General features: G+C 37.4%; 1 protein-coding gene across 1 annotated transcript; it reads left to right on the top strand.

Annotated features, from left to right (window-relative positions):
* Positions 1-278: 278 nt before the first annotated feature.
* On the top strand, positions 279-1,469 carry LOC110867930 (dehydrin Xero 1). Its single transcript, XM_022116988.2, has 2 exons — positions 279-618; positions 1,031-1,469. Exons 1-2 carry the CDS (start codon positions 361-363, stop codon positions 1,274-1,276), a joined length of 504 nt encoding a protein of 167 aa, XP_021972680.1. The 5' UTR covers positions 279-360; the 3' UTR covers positions 1,277-1,469.
* The last annotated feature ends 19,757 nt before the right edge of the window (positions 1,470-21,226 follow it).

The following is a 21,226-nucleotide window of genomic DNA, read 5'->3' as shown; positions in this document are numbered from 1 at the left end:
AAATAAAATCTCAAAAGATTATTTAATCCATAAAAGCACAAAAATCCAAAACCTTATCGAGAAAACCAACTCCACAATCTCGGCCGACATATCTTTACACATGTCGACCTACTTGTGTGGATTTTATAAGAACCTTCGAAAGCTAACGTGGCACGTGATATGATACGATCTCGCACGTGTACGGTTGTCTCCATGCCATGCATTTTCCATCCTCCACGTACATCATTCCGTTAATTCCGTTAACACCCCCATCCCCTCCCTATAAAACCCCCTTCAACCCCATCTCATTTCTCATCACCAACTGCAATTATCCGTTACACACTTGTAAATCATCACTTGTATTTCAAAACCGAAGAAAAAATGGCGCAATACGGAGGAGAACAGTACCGGAAGGAGGAGGGCCACCACACCGGCGAGCATGGTCACAATTACAACACCACCGGCTATGATCAGGTTGGAGGTGTGGGAGCCAACGTCCACTCCACTGCCACTGGTCAGAACATCGGTGGTACCGGAACCGGCATGGGGATGGGAGGTGGTCATGGCTATGAAGAAGGGAAGCATGGTGGTGCCGGTGGGGGTATCCTCCACCGGACCGGAAGTGGTAGTTCTAGCTCTGTAAGTAAAGAAAATTAAGTCTTTCTAATTTTTAATTTATAGGTTATTATTGTCGGTCGTGGATCCAGGAAATTCTTTTAGGGGTTCCTTTTGCTAGATTTTCAATAATTTTCACTGGGGTTCAACCCAGGAACCCTCTGAATCCGTCACTGATTATAGTGATGATAATTTTGTGTCACTAGTGAAACCGGAATCTTTTTGGCTAGTTCATCATAACATCATAAGATTTTGTTTTATACAAAGGGTTGATCGATCCAACCCGTGAAACAAGACCCTATTTTATATAAAAAAAATCCAACAAATTTTGGTGACAGTCTCAGCGGCCCATCTTAACCCATGGTTCCGGCCCTGTTCGGCTCAACCTTAACGCTATATCTGAAATACTTAACGGTTGTTGTGATTAATTGTGCAGTCGGAGGATGATGGAATGGGAGGAAGAAGGAAGAAGAAAGGTGTGGTGGAGAAGATCAAGGAGAAGCTGCCTGGCGGTGATCACGGCGGCCACGAGCACAATACTTCAGCCACCGGGCATGAATACAGTACTTCAGCCAGCGTAGGTGGCGGTGGTGGCGGCTATGGACATGAAGGTGCAGGTGAAGAACATGAGAAGAAAGGACTGATGGAGAAGATAAAGGAGAAGTTGCCGGGTGGTCACTAGTGATCATTCCATGATGAAGATAAAATATATATATAGATATAAAGTTGTATCATCGTGTATGTTATGCATGATGTTATAATAATCTGCTTTTGTGTTTGGTTGTGTGATACGCAAAGGCAGGGTTTGACAGTTACTTTTGTATGTTTGGGGCGTGGTTTGTGTTATATACATGTGTCTCTTTTATGCTTTTATATTATTTAAGGATTTTAGAAAATAGTAATAGTAATATTAATAATAATAAAGTAAGGTTTAAAGAGCTAAAGGTAAAAGCATGTTATATGCTTTCAGTGACGGCCATGGAATTTTTTTTTGAGGTGCGGAAAAGTTCTAAGGATTTTAGACTTATAGTTACATAAAAAAAATTGGCTCATAGCGGGTCGAATCGAGTAGAAAAACATAAATAACTATCATAAGTCATAACTAATTCTATAATAGTAAACTAGTATTTTTTTTTTTCAAAGTTTAAACAATCCTTACTTCCCTATATCTCGGTTTTTCCTAATTATAAGATAAAACAAAAAAAAAACATCAACAAACATAGCTTGATCGGTTAATCATGAAATCCCGACGAAATCAGCCTGGTGATGGCCGGAATTTGGAACGTTGGTGGATGTATGAGCGCCGTTGGGAGGGCAGTGGGCAGGATGGGTGTTTGGTGATGGGGGGATTGTTGCCGCTCCACCAAATCATCTTTATTTTATTTAATTTCAATTTCTTTTAGGTTTAATTAGGCTTGGGTTAATAACATTGGACTTGGGATTGGGTTGGTAATGAACATTTGGCTTAATTTTGTAACTTTAAAGGTTAAATTGGGTTAAATGGTTAACTAATCTATACTATATAATAAAAGAAACTTGATTTTGGACACGTGTCATTCATTGAAGATGTGTACATTTGTAATTTCCTACATTTTCATACTTAATATTATTATTTACCAAATTGACACTTTTTTATTTATTTTACCCTTATCTCATATTTTATGAAAAAAAATCGATTATTCTATCTCTTATTTTCATATTGCATTTTTTTTTTTTTAAATTTAGTTTGTAGAGTTAATTACATAGTTAGTCCTTGTGGTTTGCACAAAGTAACATTCTTAGGTATTAATAGTTTAAAATCACATTCTAGGGTATTAACTTTTCATTTTGTAACGTTTGAAGGTATTAACGTTATTTGTAGGCTTAAAATCACATTCTATTAGTACCTAAATATGTTATTTTGTGCAAACCACAGGGACTAACTATGTTAATATCCAAGAACTTAATACCTCCAAACATTACAAAATGAAAAGTTAATACCCTAGAAGGTGATTTTAAATTATTAGTACTTAAATATGTTATTTTGTGCAAAACAAGAGTACTAACTATGTAATTAACTCTTAGTTTGTACTTATCTTTTCCGTTCAAATGGGATAGAAGTAAAATTATTGGGTTTCACATTTGTAATTAGTTATTTTTTTATTAAGATGCTATCGTTCTATTTGCTCATGTTCAAAATGATCAGAAAAAAAAAACTCAATTATTTTTGTTTCTAGGAAATCATAATCCTTTTATTTGATTCAATCATTCTAGAAGTTTTAAAACTAAAATATAATCTATCATAATCAAATTCACATTTCAAAACCCTCAAAATTCAACCATTCAATAATCACAATTACTCACACGTATAAGCCCATATATAATCTAACCTACTTTTAATAAAGGATTCCAATTAATTCTACGTGAAATTTATAAAGACTTTTTGTTATACACTTAATTTCATATATAATCTAATCTAACTTTTAATAATGTATATATGTTGGGATTGAACCCTAACAGAGGAACAGATAATGTAAAGCCAAAACCGGATCCCATCAGTGGACACTTAATAAGCAGCAGTTTACTCTAATCTCTCCCCTTGACAGTGGTTATCTAAAAGCTGATGGATGTTAAGTGCTGCTCAACTACAACAACTGATAAACCAAACTCTGATGATTATCTAACAACTGCTGAAGACAAACTCTGTTGCTCTATCTACTACTGTATCCTAAGTACTGCTGAAGACTCAAGCACTGCCCTCTCAAAGACTGATCACCTTTGAAGAAAGCACTGAAGACTCAACATCTGTGCTAAGGCTACAACAGTGGAACGTGAAGCAGTAGTTTCCTTATGTTTTGTACTTTAGTGATTATCAGATGTTACATAACAGTAGTTTGTATAGAACAGTATTTATAGTTTGTTAGGTCGTTAGATGTCACTATCATGGTGACGTCAGCTGAAGCATATCAGTAGTTTGGTTTGCCTATAAGTATGACAGTACTCTGTACTGTTACACTTGATCGTTTTGAGTGAGTTTTTCTCCTCAATTCATCCTTTCATCTTGTGCAACCAACTCTGGTGTATCAGGCTGAGGGGGAGTTTAGATTGTAAGCCTGCACTGTAATCTTTTGCTTTTATGTAAATCTTTTGACTCAATGAAAAGCAATTGTTTATCAATCTACACTTTCCTTTGTTTGTGTTTACAAAGTTTGCTACTCATTTCCGCTGCACTTATTCGTTTTATGCAAACAAACACAAACACAGACAGCCTTAGATCCTAACAATTGGTATCAGAGCTTGGACAGTCAAATTCGATCTAACAATCAATTTGACATAACAGTTCAGCTCAAAAGTTATTGATACTAAAGGATTGGTTGTATTCAGTTGAAAAACAGAGTAACGAGTGAATCATGGTCAAAATGGTTATTCAAAAAACTCTGTAAATCAACCAAGATGTCATATGGCACACAAATCTCACACAACAAGTGTTTTCATGCATATGTCACTCATAGTTTTCAGATCTGTAAAATATCTGATAAATTATGGGATCGTTCGATGTTTTCAAAATTGATTTCAGTTGTTGTTTCGATATTTGTGATGTTTTCAATAAAACACTAAAGTATGTACCTCAGTTCAGCAGAACTTGTGTTCATCCAAAACACTAGAATACTGCTGACATAGAAAAGAGGGAAATAAAACTTTAGGCAAAATCTCTCATGTGCTCAAAGGCAAGTTGAGTACCTTCAAAAGGACCAAATCAACTTTGTCAAAAACACATTGAGAAAATAAGATGTCAAGACAGTCCTAATCATAAGTAATGTGAGATCTGTAAAAAAAAAAAACATGCTCATACATGGTCAGATCTCTCAAAACATTGCTTCAAAATGATTTTGGACAAAGTATGTTCAAAATATAATCTCCTAGTGAGTATTTCTGAACATATGAATAAACAGGGTATAAAGGGAAAAGGAAAATGAACAAATCTTAAAGTGTGGCTATCTCAAACTTTTGAAATCAAAAGCAAAAGAGTATAAGCATAAAACACTCTTGAGGTTCAAATTAGATCATCAGTGGTCATTGTGCAGCTGTGTGCATTCATCAATACAGGAATTGTTCTGGTAACAATAGCATCTTCAGTGATGGTGCTTAAAAGGAATTTACAATCAATTGACAAGAAATTGACCCAAACAATGGTCAAAATAACTTGAGAATGATATGATCATGAATTTACTGGAAGATTGTCGGATCCTTTTGATTATTTTCAAAACTTCCTTTGATTTTTGTTAAGGTGTTTTCCTCTAAAATAAAAACCAGATATATTTCATTCCTTTATGAAATATATTTTTGTTCTTTTACTCATTTTTAATAGTAAAAGCTCATCTCTGGTCAGGATGTAATTTCCTTATTTTTGTGTGAAATTACTATCCTTAAATCTGGTCAAAAGGAAATGACATACATACCAAGGTCAGGTTGAGCTCAAGTTAGGTTTTCACTGATCATAAATTGATTGTAAATTGACTTAGACTACTGAGATACTCATGCTCTAGTTCAGATAATTAGACACAAAATGAGCAGCTCATGTAGAAATGTCTTCATCATCTAGGATGCTAAACCATTGTCTAAATAATAGACACTTGGCAAAACCTAGAACAAAAATTCCTGTAAACAACTGCTGGCAATTTAATCTTGATAATTTACATCTAAAATGTATTTTGTTAAGAATAGCATTTCAAATGCTCAAACAGATGTTAGATAAGATACTGTGCTTTCACAAAGCAAAATCAAGTTCTACATCTAAACAAGCAGATGCTAACATTTTTGTCAAGAGTTGAAACACTGCTGCACTATCAGTTGTTGAGACAAAATCTTCATTATTCTACCACTGTTGTATCTAAAATGCTGTTGTGCTTTAACATCTACTCTCTAAAGTCTGTCCACTGCTAAAGTATCAACCTCTGCTCTTCAAAACACTGATGTTTAAAATCATTGTTTCATCCACTGATACATCCACTGTTTCATTTTATTATCGTTGTAACTACTGATACTTGATCCATCAGTAGTTGTTAAAACAACTGTCTTCCATCATTTACCATCTCATCAGATGTTTGACACGTGGTCAGTTTTTAGCCGTCAGATCATTGTAACCGCTCACACACATCAGCATTCACCTTTTTCCTTAATAAAACTCTGCCTTAACACCAAAACAGGGTTTTACTGTCGAATTGAATTCCAAAAGTTCTTTTCTCATAACAGTTTCCCTCTCATAACTCCAAAAATATTTTTCGATCTTCTTCATCAAAAATGACGAAACCAAAATCGAAAACAAAATCAAAACCATCATCTTCCTCCAAAACAGCAGAAGCCACTCAAATGGCCGCTGAAACACCGGAGATCCGCTACAAAGCTCCACACAATTATGTAGGTATACTCACAAAACCTACTAATAACCACACCTTCGACTCCATCCTTGACATCCTTTCTGCATCAAAGTACAAAACTTTGATAACAGCAGAGGCTCCTATTTACCTTGACACCCAGAGAGAGTTTTGGAAAAATGCCACCCTTGAAAAACAAGGAGATATGGAAAAAAATACGAGATAACAACAAAAAATGTCTTCTGAAGATTCTAAACAATTGAAGAACATTGCTATAAAGGAACTATCGTCAACTCGCACGTCGACAGAAATTAGCACTGATGTCAACTCTTCTCACTTGATTCTTGATGTGCAGGGGAAGATTCTTTCAGAAATCAAGAAAAATCAAGACATGTGGGAGAGACTCCTTGAACAACCACCATCGAGCTTCAGAGACGCCGCATTGGAGCACATCAAGGAACGGTCTCGAGCTGATGACTTGGTCTTCTCTTTTCTGAATGATGCTCTGTCTATAGTGAAAGAGAAGATGGAGTTCAGTTCGACAGAACGTGACAAGATCTTTGCTTCAAGTAACTAGGTTTCTCTTAATCATTTTATAGTCTTTTGTTATGTTATGTTAAACAATACCTTTTATTATGTTGTATTCTGCCTATTTTGTATACATATTTGAAACATCTAATGGTTCATTACTTATATATATCACATGACTGAAGTATTATATATCGCATGTTGGTAACAATGCAATATAACATAAATCGCATGTCATAACATGGAAACACAATAAAATCGCATGTACATTACTTATAAACTCATTTATATGAAATCGCATGTTTAGATATTAAAATCGCATGTTAGTATACTAAAAACCCCATGTATATTAAATTGCATGTTTATAGTGTAAAATCGCATGTACAATTAAAACATGGCATGATTCTTTAATCTTCATCATCTGAAACCTCTTCCCAAACATCTTCTTCACTGCCATCATCACTCCCTCCACTATAATCTTCGAACTCATCTTCCTCTTCATCAACTTCGTCTTCGACGTCATTGACTTCGTTGTAACACCCCAAAAATGCGTAATTTAATTATTTTACCTTAATGTTCTAAGTATGTAATGTCATGACCTTAGTTGACTAACTAAGTTAAAAAAATGTGAATGTTAGTATAGAAAGAATGAAAGATTTTGTGCATTAATAAATAACAACTAGAACTTGAAGGGCTAAAGTTGCATATTTGAATGATAATTTATTTATAACAAATAAAACATAAAAACACACAATGTGTGTGTTCTCGAGTCGACCAGAAGAAAGGAAGAACAAGGAAAACCCTAGTTTTCATAAATCAACAAGATTAGGAGAATCAAAGCCAAAACATATGCATGAACCCTAATCTCTAACCATCTAACTGATGTGTGCGAGGTGTTATATATATTAGGTATATATTTAAGCCATTTTTACACTTTTTAGCCAAGTTTTAAATTTATAAAACACGATATTTACTAACACTAAACACACATATGGGCAAGTGCACCCATCGTGGACGTAGTATAGTGTTGGTAAGATACCGAGGTCGTCCAAGGACACAAGAGCTTTTAGTACCGGTTTATCCTCAACGTCTAACCAAATCAAAATGTTAGAAAAAGGTTTTAAACTAAGAAAATAAAACTAACTAAAATGCTGAAAAATAAAATAAAAATAAAAACAGATAGACAAGATGAATCACTTGGATCCGACTCGTGTGTGGTGTAACCTTTGATTATTTTCGCACTTTTGCACTTGTTTAAGGGATTATCTTAGTTATTGTAGTAGGCCCCTCTTTTGAAGGCGACGTTACCCTCAACCCAGTAGTTTGAGTCAGCAAGGATACAATCCTAAAGGGTCGGATTATTGAAAGATAATTAGTTAAGTTATTAATGCATAATGTGGTAGGCCCCTCTTTTGAAGGCGACGTTACCCTCGGCTAAGTAGTCTGAGTCAGCAGGGATACAGTCCTAAATAGCCGGGTTAAAGTTTTAATAGTAGTTTAACTTATGAGGGGATCAAAGAGTTTGGACCCCCGCCATCCAATACCTTTGGGTATTGAAGGAGGTCCTACTAAATTTGACCTAGGTCCTTTGCAGGATCTATACGCTGAACAATGGCAAGAATCTTACCAAACCGTTCCCTTAACCCCCGACCAGGTAGCCAACATACCTCCATATAGACCGTGGAGATATGAATGGTGAAAATCTTTTATTTTATATAGACAGTAAAATAATGCCAAGACACCATGGACAAACGATAAGGAAGAATCACCTTCAACATAAGAAACTAGTAATTAAAGTTATTAATACAAAACCAATTAAAAAGTGCAAAAGATTAAAAATAAAGAGTATTACACTAAACACTTGTCTTCACCAAGTGATGTAAGAGACTTAGGCAAACATGGCCTTTGATTGTCAAGAACTCTTACGATCAATCTTGGATCCCGAGACGACTCACACACTCTATGATGGACAATGGATGATGGTGGTGGATGATGGTGTTGTGATGGTGGTGGGTGAGGGGTGAAGTGTGAGAGAGGTGGTGAGCCAAGGGATGAGTTGCAAGAGCTCCAAACACTCCTATTTATAGGCTGAACAGAAGGTCGGACACGGCCCCGTGTCCGCTGGGCACGACCCCGTGTCCATCTGACACTCTCTCTCTTCATTAATTGTAATTCGCAATTACAATAAATGCGCCTGCAGGAAGTTGACCACGCCCCCGTGTCCGCTGGGCACGGCCCCGTGGTGGGCAGTAGAAGCTTCTATGGGTTTGTCTTTTCTGCTGGCACTTGGGCACGGCCCCGTGCTCACTGAGCACGGGGCGTGTTCAGTCTTCTGTCTTCTTTGTTTTGCTTGGGAAGATGCTGTCGGGGGTCGGGCATATCACTTTTGTTCCTTTTCTTGTATTTATGTTAGATTTTGCTGTCTTTTTGCTTCTTTTGTTATTTTGAGCTCATTTAATCCTGAAAATACAAAAGGAAGACAAAAGCACACTTTTTCCAACATTAGTACTAAAAAGGGTTAGTTTTAAGCCACAATTGATGTAATTTATATGTTTCATTTTGTGCACATCAAATACCCCCACACTTGAATCTTTGCTTGTCCTCAAGCAAAACTCTTTATAATGTGGCTTTATTCACTCCCAAATGGAATGGGTAGAAGAGAAGGTTTTTGGGCTTGTCATAGAGTGTTGGGGATTCCATGATTATTTAGGTTCTATTTTTATTTATTTACAATCCTATTCATCATGATTTATTAAAAACGTTTCATAAGATAAACTATTTATTAGGGCATAACATACCTTTTTAAAATTACATTTATATACAAGTTCACATACCTCACGGGGAAATCACTCAACACTCGGCCGAAGGTGTATTTTTAGTGAATCACTCGAGAGCGGCATGGAACTTACTTCTACCATAAGCTTCCCAAGCAATCAATCCTCATCCTTTTTAACTATATACCTTTGTAAATATCAAGGGGACTTTTTGGGTGAAGGGTTAGGCTTGGGCTAAAGGTGGATGGTTGGGTTAGTGGTTAGAAAAAGGGCGAAAAGCGTAACAAACATCGGTTTCTGAAAGACTTTTTATTTTTCACATTTTTATTTTATTTTGATGAACCAATTTTTCTTCAAACAAAGTTATTTTTGATGAACTTGTTCGTTTGTTTGGTTTCATCAATATATATATATATATATATATATATATATATATATATATATATATATATATATATATATATATATATATATATATATTTAACATAAGTCATAAGAAAACCGAACGTCGTTACTAAAAGAAAAGGGTTAAAAATAAAAAGGTTTAGATGGGTAAAAAGGGTGATTATTTTGGGTTAAGAAATGAAAAGGTTTAGGCTCAAAGGGGTTAACTAGGGGGAGTTTGGGTAGGTGGTAAAAAAAATGAAAAATAATGGTGTAGAATGAAAAAGGGGTTAGTCCTAATGCCTCCATCATTTACTTACTCGGGTTTAAGTTGGTAAGGACCAGGAATGTATTGTTGTGGCAAGTTCTAGAGTCGTACGAACCAAGCAGCTATTCACACAAGAAACGAAAAATGAGCATTTAGTGTAAAGATATATATTTGTATGCTCATTAAAGGCTCAAAACTCACTTTTGTGGGAAAGGGCTTTTTATGTGATCAAGTATATATATAATCAAATTTTAACTAAGTGTGTCATGCCTTTTCCTAATTTTCTTATGTTGGTTCTTTTTATCACGACGCTATCGGTTGTAAACTTGTAAAAATATAACCTTGTTAGAACTTGAATTTCCAACTTAAACTTAGACAAGTAAAAAAATGAATTTTTTTTTTTGAAAAAAAAAAATTTGGGGTGATTAGCGGTTCCAATAGAGTTTTGTGTAAGGCTTGTTATTAGGACTTGCAAAATTCAGTGTGTCCCAAAAATAAGTTTTTAGGTTGTTTGAATGTGTAAAATGGTGTTAAAAGCAAAATTTTATGTTACTGGCATCCTGGACACGGCCCCGTGTCGGGTGGACACGACCCCGTGTTCAACTGCCAGTAACGAAAACTTACAGAAGATGGACACGGGGGCGTGTTGGCTGGGCATGACCCCGTGTCTGGCCAAAAATCTGCAGAAATTAAACAAACAGCAGGTCTGGGAGATGGGCACGGGGGCGTGTCGGCCGGACACGACCCCGTGTGGACAGTCTGCAAGGCTAAAAAAGAAGTTTCCTTCTCCGGTTTTCCTGTCCTGGCTTTAGTAGTACTAATGTTTAGCACTCTAAGCCTCGTTTGTACCTGTTTTATCAGTAAATACCACACCAAACAATACCAAACGTCCTAAATTACCAAGTTAAACATCCAAACCATCAAGTTAAAAATAAAAACAAAAGCAGAAAATAAAAATAAGTTAGGAAAAGTAAATTGTTCAACACTTCGGCACGCAGGCCGGGAATTATTCGATAGAAAGGGAATTTAACCTGTGGGATCACCAACCAACCGCTCCTACTCCTACTCCACCTGCCTAGTCTATGTCTTCATCACTGTCGTTACCTCCTCCCCCATGCCCCGCCATGTACTCCCGGATGCTTCCGATGTCATCTTGGATATCGGTGATGTTTCTTTCAATGGCTCCGACCCGGTGGTATGTGTTGTTGGCGAGGTTGTAGGTGTTCCTGGTACACATAAGGTTTTCCAGCAAAAGATCATGTAAACTCTGAAAGTTAGGAAAACCACCTCCTTGTGAGGAGGACTGGCCCGGTTCACCGTGGGGTTGGTACTGGTAGTGGGGAGGTGGAGCGTGAAGGACTAGCGCCTCTTGCGGGTTCCATGCATGACCTTGCATCCTCTGAAAGCTTACCGACCCGTCTTCCGCCTCATAGATTAGGTTCATGGCGTGACAAATGTGCACATCAACCCATCCTGACCATGGGCTCCTTTCGAAAGACCTAGGTATGCGTGTGAAGTCCTTGAAGAGACGGTACACCCATCCCCCGTAGAAAATAGGGGTTGGTGTATGAGCAAGCCGGTTCAGATGCATGTTTCGGAGTAGGGGGAATGGAACATCGAGGGGTCTTCGGTTGTGAATGCAGTGAAGGACTACCAAATCTCTTAACCCAACAACGCCGTTGCTGTCATGTCTTTGACTAAGAGAGTAAGTGAGGAGCCTATGAATGTAGCGATAAAGCGGATCCCTCAGCTTAGTACTCTTAATGCTGCTCGGATTGTAGAACCCATCACCAATCTGAGCCCATGCGGCTTAGCGTTCATTTTCATCCAACTCTCGCATTCCCCCGGTGTTTTCTTCACTTCCCGAATCCTCCTCCGTATACAGCCCCACTATTGCCCCGAATTGCGCCATAGAGATCGAGTACCTAGTTCCACCACACCGAAATGCAACACCCTCATTGTCGAAAGGGTCACACCTTGAACCGAAAGTGAAGGTACTGTAGAACTCCATAGTGCACTCGTGTACCGATCGAAGTCTAGTGGTTAGGGCAACCCTTAGTGGTCCGGTAACGAGGTTGTTGAACCGGTCAAGTTGGTTCACCATGGCTAAAAGGTCCGTGCATGCTTGCCTTGGGTATTCTTCGGGTCTTGTTTGAAGTGTGTCATATCTGGCTCTAGCATCGAGCTCATTTGCGTTGAATCTTGTGAACTTCTTCGACATCTGAAAGAATACACCAAAAGTTAGCACGAAACAGTGAGATTTTCGAGAGAAACTGCAAACAGTTAGCTGGACATGGCCCCGTGCTCAGTGGGCACGACCCCGTGTCCACGCGTCTGTTACTCAAAAATTGCATTTTTTGACCTAGTCCCGAAAATATGAAAATTTTTGGCCAAGTAGGTGCGGTTTCCCCCGAAAATGAAACCCCAAGTGCCGTTTTTCCCAAAACAAACCGTTTACCCTTTCAATTTCATCTTTTTCGGTTCAAAAACAAGGGTTTGGGGTTTTCATGAGAAATCGGGCAAATCTATCAACAATACAAGTGTATTTACTTCCCATTACACTAATCTAAACTAATACTAACAGATTATTGCAAAAATTTGAGGTTTGATCTGGGTGAACTTCAAGAACCCTAGATTTTTCCCAAATTTTTTATGTTTTAACTACATGCAAGTAACTAATCTAACTGCTAATGATGATAGAATCATACCTTAATGTTGTTAGAATGAGAGGAGACGTTGAAAATCTGCGGAAAATCGCCTGGACCAGAGCGTTTTTCGGGGAAACGGGGCGTGTGTAATGATGTAACTGATATGAAAAGAGGGTTTTATCCCGACAGTTGCGCGGACACGGCCCCGTGTCCAGCGGACACGGCCCCGTGCCTAGCAAAGTTTTTGAATTTTTTTTTAGTGCTCGTGTGAGTGCCCTGCTTTCCCAAAAAAAATAACTTGGTCAAAAGACTTACCGAATTCGATGTTTACCCACTTGTTCGTAACATACCAGGTATGATGTGGATGCATTTATTCCTTTACCGTTTGAAGCGAGATCTCTTCCTCTTCATCCTCAATGGATCCTCGATAGAGTTTCAGCCGCTGGCCATTGACTTTGAATGGAATTCCATTCCGAGATTTAATTTCTACTGCACCGTGAGGAAAAATATGGGTGATGGAAAAAGATCCTGACCACCTAGATTTTAGTTTACTCGGAAATAATCGAAGTCGTGAATTAAACAATAGAACCAGATCTCCTACTCGAAATTCATTAGGTTTAATGTATCTGTCGTGTAAATTTTTTATTCTTTCCTTATAAATTTTCGAGTTAGAGTATGCATAATTCCTTAATTCATCTAATTCATTTATTTGACAAAATCGATTTTTACCTGCAATTTCCAAATCTAAGTTCACATTTTTTATTGCCCAGTAGGCTTTGTGAGCTATTTCTACTGGCAAATGACAACTTTTTCCATAGACGAGCTTATATGGGGTTGTGCCTATAGTGGTTTTATAAGCAGTTCGAAAAGCCCATAAAGCATCATCTAATTTATCGGCCCATTCCTTTTTATTTAAACCTACGGTTTTTTCAAGTATTCGTTTTAAACCTCTATTAGTCACTTCGGCTTGTCCGTTTGTTTGAGGATGATATGCTGTTGAGACCCGGTGATAGACCCCATATCTTGTTAAGATTTTTTCGAGTTGATGGTTAAAAAAATGGGTACCTCTATCACTTATTAATGCTTTAGGTGTTCCAAAACGAGATAATAATTTTTTCAGAAATTTTACCACTACTCTTCCATCATTTGTTGGAAGTGCCTCGGCCTCGGCTCATTTAGATAAGTAATCGACTGCCACAAGTATATATTTGTTTCCTTTTGATGGTGGGAAAGGTCCCATGAAATCGAGTCCCCACACATCAAAAATTTCACAAACGAGAATGCCATTTTGTGGCATTTCGTTTTTGGAAGAAATATTACCTGATCTTTGGCAAGCATCACATGTCTTGATAAGACTTTGCGCATCTTTATAAATGGTCGGCCAATAAAATCCTGAATCAAATACCTTTCCTGCGGTACTAGCGGCACCATGATGTCTTCCATATGGACCTTCATGACAATAGCGGAGAATTCTTCGTGCTTTGCTGCCATGTACGCACCTTCGGATGAGTTGGTCGGCACACATTTTGAAAAGATAAGGGTCTTCCCAAAAGTAATGCTTTACATCAGCAAAAAAATTCTTTCTTTGGTGATGTGGCCATCCTTTGGAGACTACACCGCTAGCTAAGTAGTTAGCATAGTCGGCAAACCATGGTTCTTGTCTACATTCCGCCATTTCCAGGGACTCTGTTGGAAATTTTTCACTGATTTGCTCGTCCCTGGTTGCCTCCAAAGCTGGGTCTTCTAGGCGCGAAAGATGATCTGCTGCTGTGTTTTCTGCCCCTCTTTTGTCTTTGATTTCAATATCAACTTCTTGGAGGAGTAGAATCCACCTGATCAAACGGGGTTTTGCGTCTTGTTTCTTGAAGAGGTATCGGATGGCTGCATGATCTGTATAGACTACAGTTTTAGAAAGAACAAGGTAAGAACGAAATTTATCAAAAGCAAATACCACAGCTAGTAATTCTTTTTCAGTGGTTGTGTAATTCTCTTGTGCATCATTAAGTGTTTTACTAGCATAATAAATCGGGTGGAAATGCTTTTCTTTTCTTTGTCCCAAGACTGCTCCAACGGCAAAGTCACTTGCATCACACATGATTTCGAAAGGTAATTTCCAATCGGGCACTATCATGATAGGTGCATTGACTAGCATTTCCTTGAGGGTTAGAAATGCTTGATTGCAATCCTTGTCAAAGATGAAAGGCGCATCTTTTTCAAGTAATTTCGTTAGAGGTCTTGAAATTTTCGAAAAGTCTTTGATAAACCGTCTATAAAATCCGGCATGCCCTAAGAAACTTCTGATTGCTCTAACGGAGGAGGGGGGAGGTAATCGAGAAATTGTGTCTATTTTTGCTCGATCAACTTCCATTCCTTCGCTCAAGATCTTGTGACCGAGTACTACTCCCTCTGTTACCATGAAATGGCATTTTTCCCAGTTAAGGGCGAGGCTAGTTTCCTCACATCAGGATAGCATTCGTTCGAGGTTATCGAGGCACTGGTCGTATGAATCTCCAAAGATAGAAAAGTCGTCCATGAAGACTTCCATTGTCTTTTCTATCATATCATGGAAAATGGACACCATGTGAAAGTTGTCTTTTCTTGGTCTTCAGGTGCTATTGGAATTTGAAAGTAACCTGAAAAACCATCCAAGAAACAGTAAAATTTATGACCGGATAATCGTTCTAACATTTGATCAATGAAGGGCAAAGGAAAGTGGTCTTTCCTTGTTGCTTCATTTAATCGTCTATAGTCTATGCATACTCTCCATCCTGTGACGGTTCTCGTTGGTATTAATTCATTCTTTTCATTAGTTATTACCGTCATACCTCTCTTCTCTGGGACTACTTGGACTGGACTTACCCATGGACTATCAGAGATAGGATAAAGAGTTTGATGACCTCATTTTTAACCACTTCTTGGATATTTGGATTTACTCTCCTTTGTGGTTGTATTACTGATTTGTAGTCATCGTTCATCAGAATTTTGTGCGTGCACATGGAAGGGCTTATTCCTTTTATATATACAAGCTTCCAAGCGATCGCATTTTTATGTTTTTTCAAAAGTCTAATTAATTTTTCTTTTTCCACACTATTTAATTTAGACGAAATAATTACAGGTGAATTATCATCTTTGTCTAGAAAAGCATATTCCAAACCTTTTGGAAGTTCTTTGAGCTCAAGGGGCGGGTCTTTAGGAGACTCCTTATTTTGGGGCTCATCTAGATCAAGAACTTTAAAGGTTTGTTCTATGGCGACCTCTTCTTCAACAAAGTGGTCAATCTTTTCACTTATATCGGGTGGCTCATCTTCATCTTCAATTAGGGGGTCATTGTTGCCAAAAGGATATTTCATTGAATGCTCAAGATCTATGCTCCTTTTAAATGCCCCTAATTGAAGAGGTAGATTATTAAACTTCCGGTTTTTCAAAGCTTCATGAGTTTTTACAAAAGGTCTTCCTAACACTAGAGCAGCTTCATCGAGGATGACAAAGTCGGTTGGAATAACCATTTGATTTGTTTGAATCAAGACGTCCTCAACTACACCGATTGATTTTATTACTCTCCGATTAGATAGAAAAATGGGTATCTGAAGTGGAGAAAAATCACTAATACTTAATTTTTCGAAAATGTAATTAGGCATTATGTTAACACAAAGATCCTTATCAATGGTGACGTTACTAATAAATGAATTTTGAAAAAAACATGGAACCGGTGTAATGTTTATTTCAAAAGGGTCTTCTTTTATTAGTAAAGTTTGATCATTAGTTAACTTAACACTTACCATTTCTTCAATTTTAGTGTTAGTGTTTAACTCTTTTAAAAACTTAGCATGAGTTGGTACTAAACAATGATTTTCGAAAGAAGGCGACAAGAGATTAATTTCTTCAAAATTAGAATCTTCTTGAATTTTAACGCTATCGGCCTCACCTTTTTCGTTGTTTAGCTCATGTGTCGGTTTTTCACTTATTTGTTCTTCCATTTTTAATTCTTCAACTATCGTTTCCTTATTTAATTCTTCTCTTGCGCGGGACTCCTCTTCCCTTGCACGAGATTCTTTTATACAACGTTCGATAGTCTTAATGTGTTCTAATATCCTATCGGTCACTTCGGTGATAGAGAAAGGATCGGGATCCTCAAAGCTTGAATCCGGTTGTTCGATCCTTGATTCCTCATAGTACTCATATGAAGTAGATGGTTCATACCATTGTTCTTCATTGTAAGTATATGATGGATAAGGGTCGTAATTTTGTTCTTCATAATACTCATATGAGGTGGGTTGTTCACGCCATGGTTCCTCATAATAAGTATATGAAGGTGGTGGCTCATATCTTGACTCCTCAAAGTATGAGTTGTATGAATTGGATGGTTGAAATAAGCTACAATATTGTACCGAGTGCGGGTTTCCACAATTAGTGCAATAGTCTCTCATGTAATCATCCTCCCCATAGGTGTAGTTGTAGCCTCCTGAGTATTGATCCATATGGATCACTCAATAGACCACAACTGAGTCTCGAGACCAGAAAACAGAAAATAAAGATGGAAACAGAGGCTGGACACGGCCCCGTGTTCAGTGGACACGGCCCCGTGTTCAGGGTCTGTATCTCGGCAGTTTAATAAAAGTTACTGGTCTCGTTGAGCACGGGGGCGTGTTCAGTGAGCACGACCCCGTGTTCAGACTCTGTATCTGGGCGTTTAATGAAAAATATGTAGCACGGCCCCATGTTCAGGCTACTGTAAATGCAAACTAAACTAAAATGCAGAAAAATGTGCGCGCATTTTGAAAAAGTTTTGAAAAACTTATTAGGCCATCGATTTTAAGCTTTCTTAAAATCCTTGTGTCTTGGGAAACGGCGCCAAAAACTTGATGTGTGCGAGGTGTTATATATATTAGGTATATATTTTAAGCCCTTTTTAGCCAAGTTTTAAATTTATAAAACACGATATTTACTAACACTAAACACACATATGGGCAAGTGCACCCATCGTGGACGTAGTATAGTGTTGGTAAGATACAGAGGTCGTCCAAGGACACAAGAGCTTTTAGTACCGGTTTATTCTCAACGTCTAACCAAATCAAAATGTTAGAAAAAGGTTTTAAACTAAGAAAATAAAACTAACTAAAATGCTGAAAAGTAAAATAAAAATAAAAACAGATAGACAAGATGAATCACTTGGATCCGACTCGTGTGTGGTGTAACCTTTGATTATTTTCGCACTTTTGCACTTGTTTAAGGGATTATCTTAGTTATTGTAGTAGGCCCCTCTTTTGAAGGCGACGTTACCCTCAACCCAGTAGTTTGAGTCAGCAAGGATACAATCCTAAAGGGTCGGATTATTGAAAGATAATTAATTAAGTTATTAATGCATAATGTGGTAGGCCCCTCTTTTGAAGGCGACGTTACCCTCGGCTAAGTAGTCTGAGTCAGCAGGGATACAGTCCTAAATAGCCGGGTTAAAGTTTTAATAGTAGTTTAACTTATAAGGGGATCAAAGAGTTTGGACCCCCGCCATCCAATACCTTTGGGTATTGAAGGAGGTCCTACTAAATTTAACCCAGGTCCTTTGCAGGATCTATACACTGAACAATGGCAAGACTCTTACCAAACCGTTCCCTTAACCCCCGACCAGGTAGCCAACATACCTCCATATAGACCGTGGAGATATGAATGGTGAAAATCTTTTATTTTATATAGACAGTAAAATAATGCCAAGACACCACGGACAAACAATAAGGAAGAATCACCTTGAACATAAGAAACTAGTAATTAAAGTCATTAATACAAAACCAATTAAAAAGTGCATAAGATTAAAAATAAAGAGTATTACACTAAACACTTTTCTCCACCAAGTGATGTAAGAGACTTAGGCAAACATGGCCTTTGATTGTCAAGAACTCTTACGATCAACCTTGGATCCCGAGACGACTCACACACTCTATGATGGACAATGGATGATGGTGGTAGATGATGGTGTTGTGATGGTGGTGGGTGGTGGGTGAAGTGTGAGAGAGGTGGTGTGCCAAGGGATGAGTTGCAAGAGCTCCAAACACTCCTATTTATAGGCTGAACAGAAGCTCGGACACGGCCCCGTGCCCGCTGGGCACGGCCCCGTGTCCATCTGACACACTCTCTCTTCATTAATTGTAATTCGCAATTACAATAAATGCGCCTACAGGAAGTTGACCACGCCCCCGTGTCCGCTGGGCACGGCCCCGTGGTGGGCAGTAGAAGCTTCTATGGGTTTGTCTTTTCTGCTGGCACTTGGGCACGGCCCCGTGCTCACTGAGCACGGGGCGTGTTCAGTCTTCTGTCTTCTTTGTTTTGCTTGGGAAGATGTTGTCGGGGGGTCGGGCATATCACTTTTGTTCCTTTTCTTGAATTTATGTTAGATTTTGCTGTCTTTTTGCTTCTTTTGTTATTTTGAGCTCATTTAATCCTGAAAATACAAAAGGAAGACAAAAGCACACTTTTTCCAACATTAGTACTAAAAAAGGGTTAGTTTTAAGCCACAATTGATGTAATTTATATGTTGCATTTTATGCACATCACTAACCTTGTTCTTCAAAGTGGTAAGTCAAATTTCATAAGTTGATGAATTTTAGAAAGTGGGTTTCGACCCAATCATGAATCCAAGTAGAAATTCGTGTAATTGTGAGTTAGGATTTCACAATAGAATAAGAATTTTGTTTGAATTTGGCTATTTGAATGATTTGAAACATATACCCATTTGATGTAAAAATTATGATGAAAATGATGATCATGAAGGCAAAATTTGATGTAATGTTGATGTATGTAGTTACATGTATTGAGTATTTGTTGAATGAATTAGATGTAGAATGAAAGACATGTGAGTTTAGTTGAATTTTTATGATCCATGACATGAACTAGTAGGAATAGGCATATGATACTTGTACTATGTGCTTAGTACGTTGTATGCACACCAAGTGTTTGATGAAATGTCTAGGTGAAGTTAGAATGTGAGATTATTAGAAAAGATTTGATGAAACTAAGTTTGTCCAGAAAGTTACAGCCGACTTTAATCGGCTGTAACCGGGTCAAATTATGTAAGAAACTGATGTTTATTGAGTTTGTGATGAACTTCCAGGAAAAACCTTTCAAACCCAACTGGAATTGCATTTTTTCGACGAGAAATGAACGTTTTATGAATTTTTCCGTATCAAAGGTTCAGGCTGAGTTTTCTGGCAGAATTTTCAGCCCATTACGAATGTCATAACTCAATTTAGGAATTGAGTTATGATCTCAAATTTTTACTGTAGGTAGCTTCAGGAGGTTACGAAATTCTCCAACTGGAAATATGTCAATCGGATAATCAAGGATTTTTAAATGAATTTTTCTGTGGGCTGCAGTCAGAAAGTGACGAATCTGATTGCTGCTTAGTAAATGATTTTTTATAAATTTTTGGTAGAGAGTTAGACTCTAAAAATTTAACACAATGATAACCCTCCGAGGGGCACGTCACATAAAAAGATCGTAATTTTTGCAAACTCGTAAGTACAGTAAACAGACGTCCGAAAACAGTCTAATTTCAGTGAATTGAGCTATGCATGCTAGTGAATGAATTGACTAATGAAAGTCCAATGTGGAATATGAATTTGATATGATCGTTAATATATACAATCATATATACTAACAATAATGTGAATGCGATGACATGAAAGTATAGGGATCGTGTCAAGATGGATGGATGCATGGAAGGCTAAAAGGGTAAAAAGGAAGCAATGAAACGGATACGAATGTGGGCGTCTAAGGTAAGTGATTTCTAGAATCACTTCGTATTTAGTTACATGAATATACATATATTTGAATATTGGAGATCAAGGTGGAACGTACAAATAAATGAGAAATGCTAACTTAAGATTCGTTCAAATGGTCGGTATGATGTAAAACCGGTAAAACCTCATTATAGGGATTAATGGGTCAAAACTTTTAATCGAAAGATTTTATGATGGTGAGTATAGGGATGTGGTAATGTTAAGAAAAGGTTTGGATAGAAGGAAAATCAACTAAGATATTAGTTAAATGCGTGTTGGGACGTATCGGGGCCGGTTTAATCGAAAAATATGTGAAACGGATCAAAAGAAATTGCAAATGATGAAACCCATAGGTAAGAATGAATGGTGTGAGTATGAATGTAGGTTGTATGTATAAGACCTATACATATATATTTATGGATGTTCGTGTTTAAGATTTCGTAGTATGTTCATATGGGATATGAAAGGTATATGAGAGTTTGGATATGGATGTATGTATGTATATATATAAAAATATGTATGTATGTATGTGTGTATGTATATATATGAAGTGGGATTGAATGTATACGAAAGAATAGAACATGTGTATATATATATACTTAGTTTTAATACGCTTGAAAGTTAACGTTACTAATCATGTGTCTTGAGAATGAGATGAAAGTGCAGGTACACTAATGTTGACCTTACGAAGATTTGACGTTGGGATGCAAGATTTTACTTAGGAAGTTAATTCGAAAGGATTAGTATGAATAGAATGAATCCGATTTGGTCATCTAATTACATATGTTTAGATTATGAATGATGTCACCAAATATTAATGATGCGTATGTATGTGGTGATTGCAGGTTGAAAGGTTTTAACAACAGTATGAAGTCTAAAAGGTTGAAGATCGTGTTAATGAGCGCGG

This window comes from Helianthus annuus, chromosome 7 (assembly GCF_002127325.2).
Source record: "Helianthus annuus cultivar XRQ/B chromosome 7, HanXRQr2.0-SUNRISE, whole genome shotgun sequence".
In the NCBI taxonomy this organism is placed as follows: domain Eukaryota; kingdom Viridiplantae; phylum Streptophyta; class Magnoliopsida; order Asterales; family Asteraceae; genus Helianthus; species Helianthus annuus.
The sequence above is the reverse complement of the archived record's forward strand: the minus strand, read 5'-3'. Positions and strand labels throughout refer to the sequence as shown.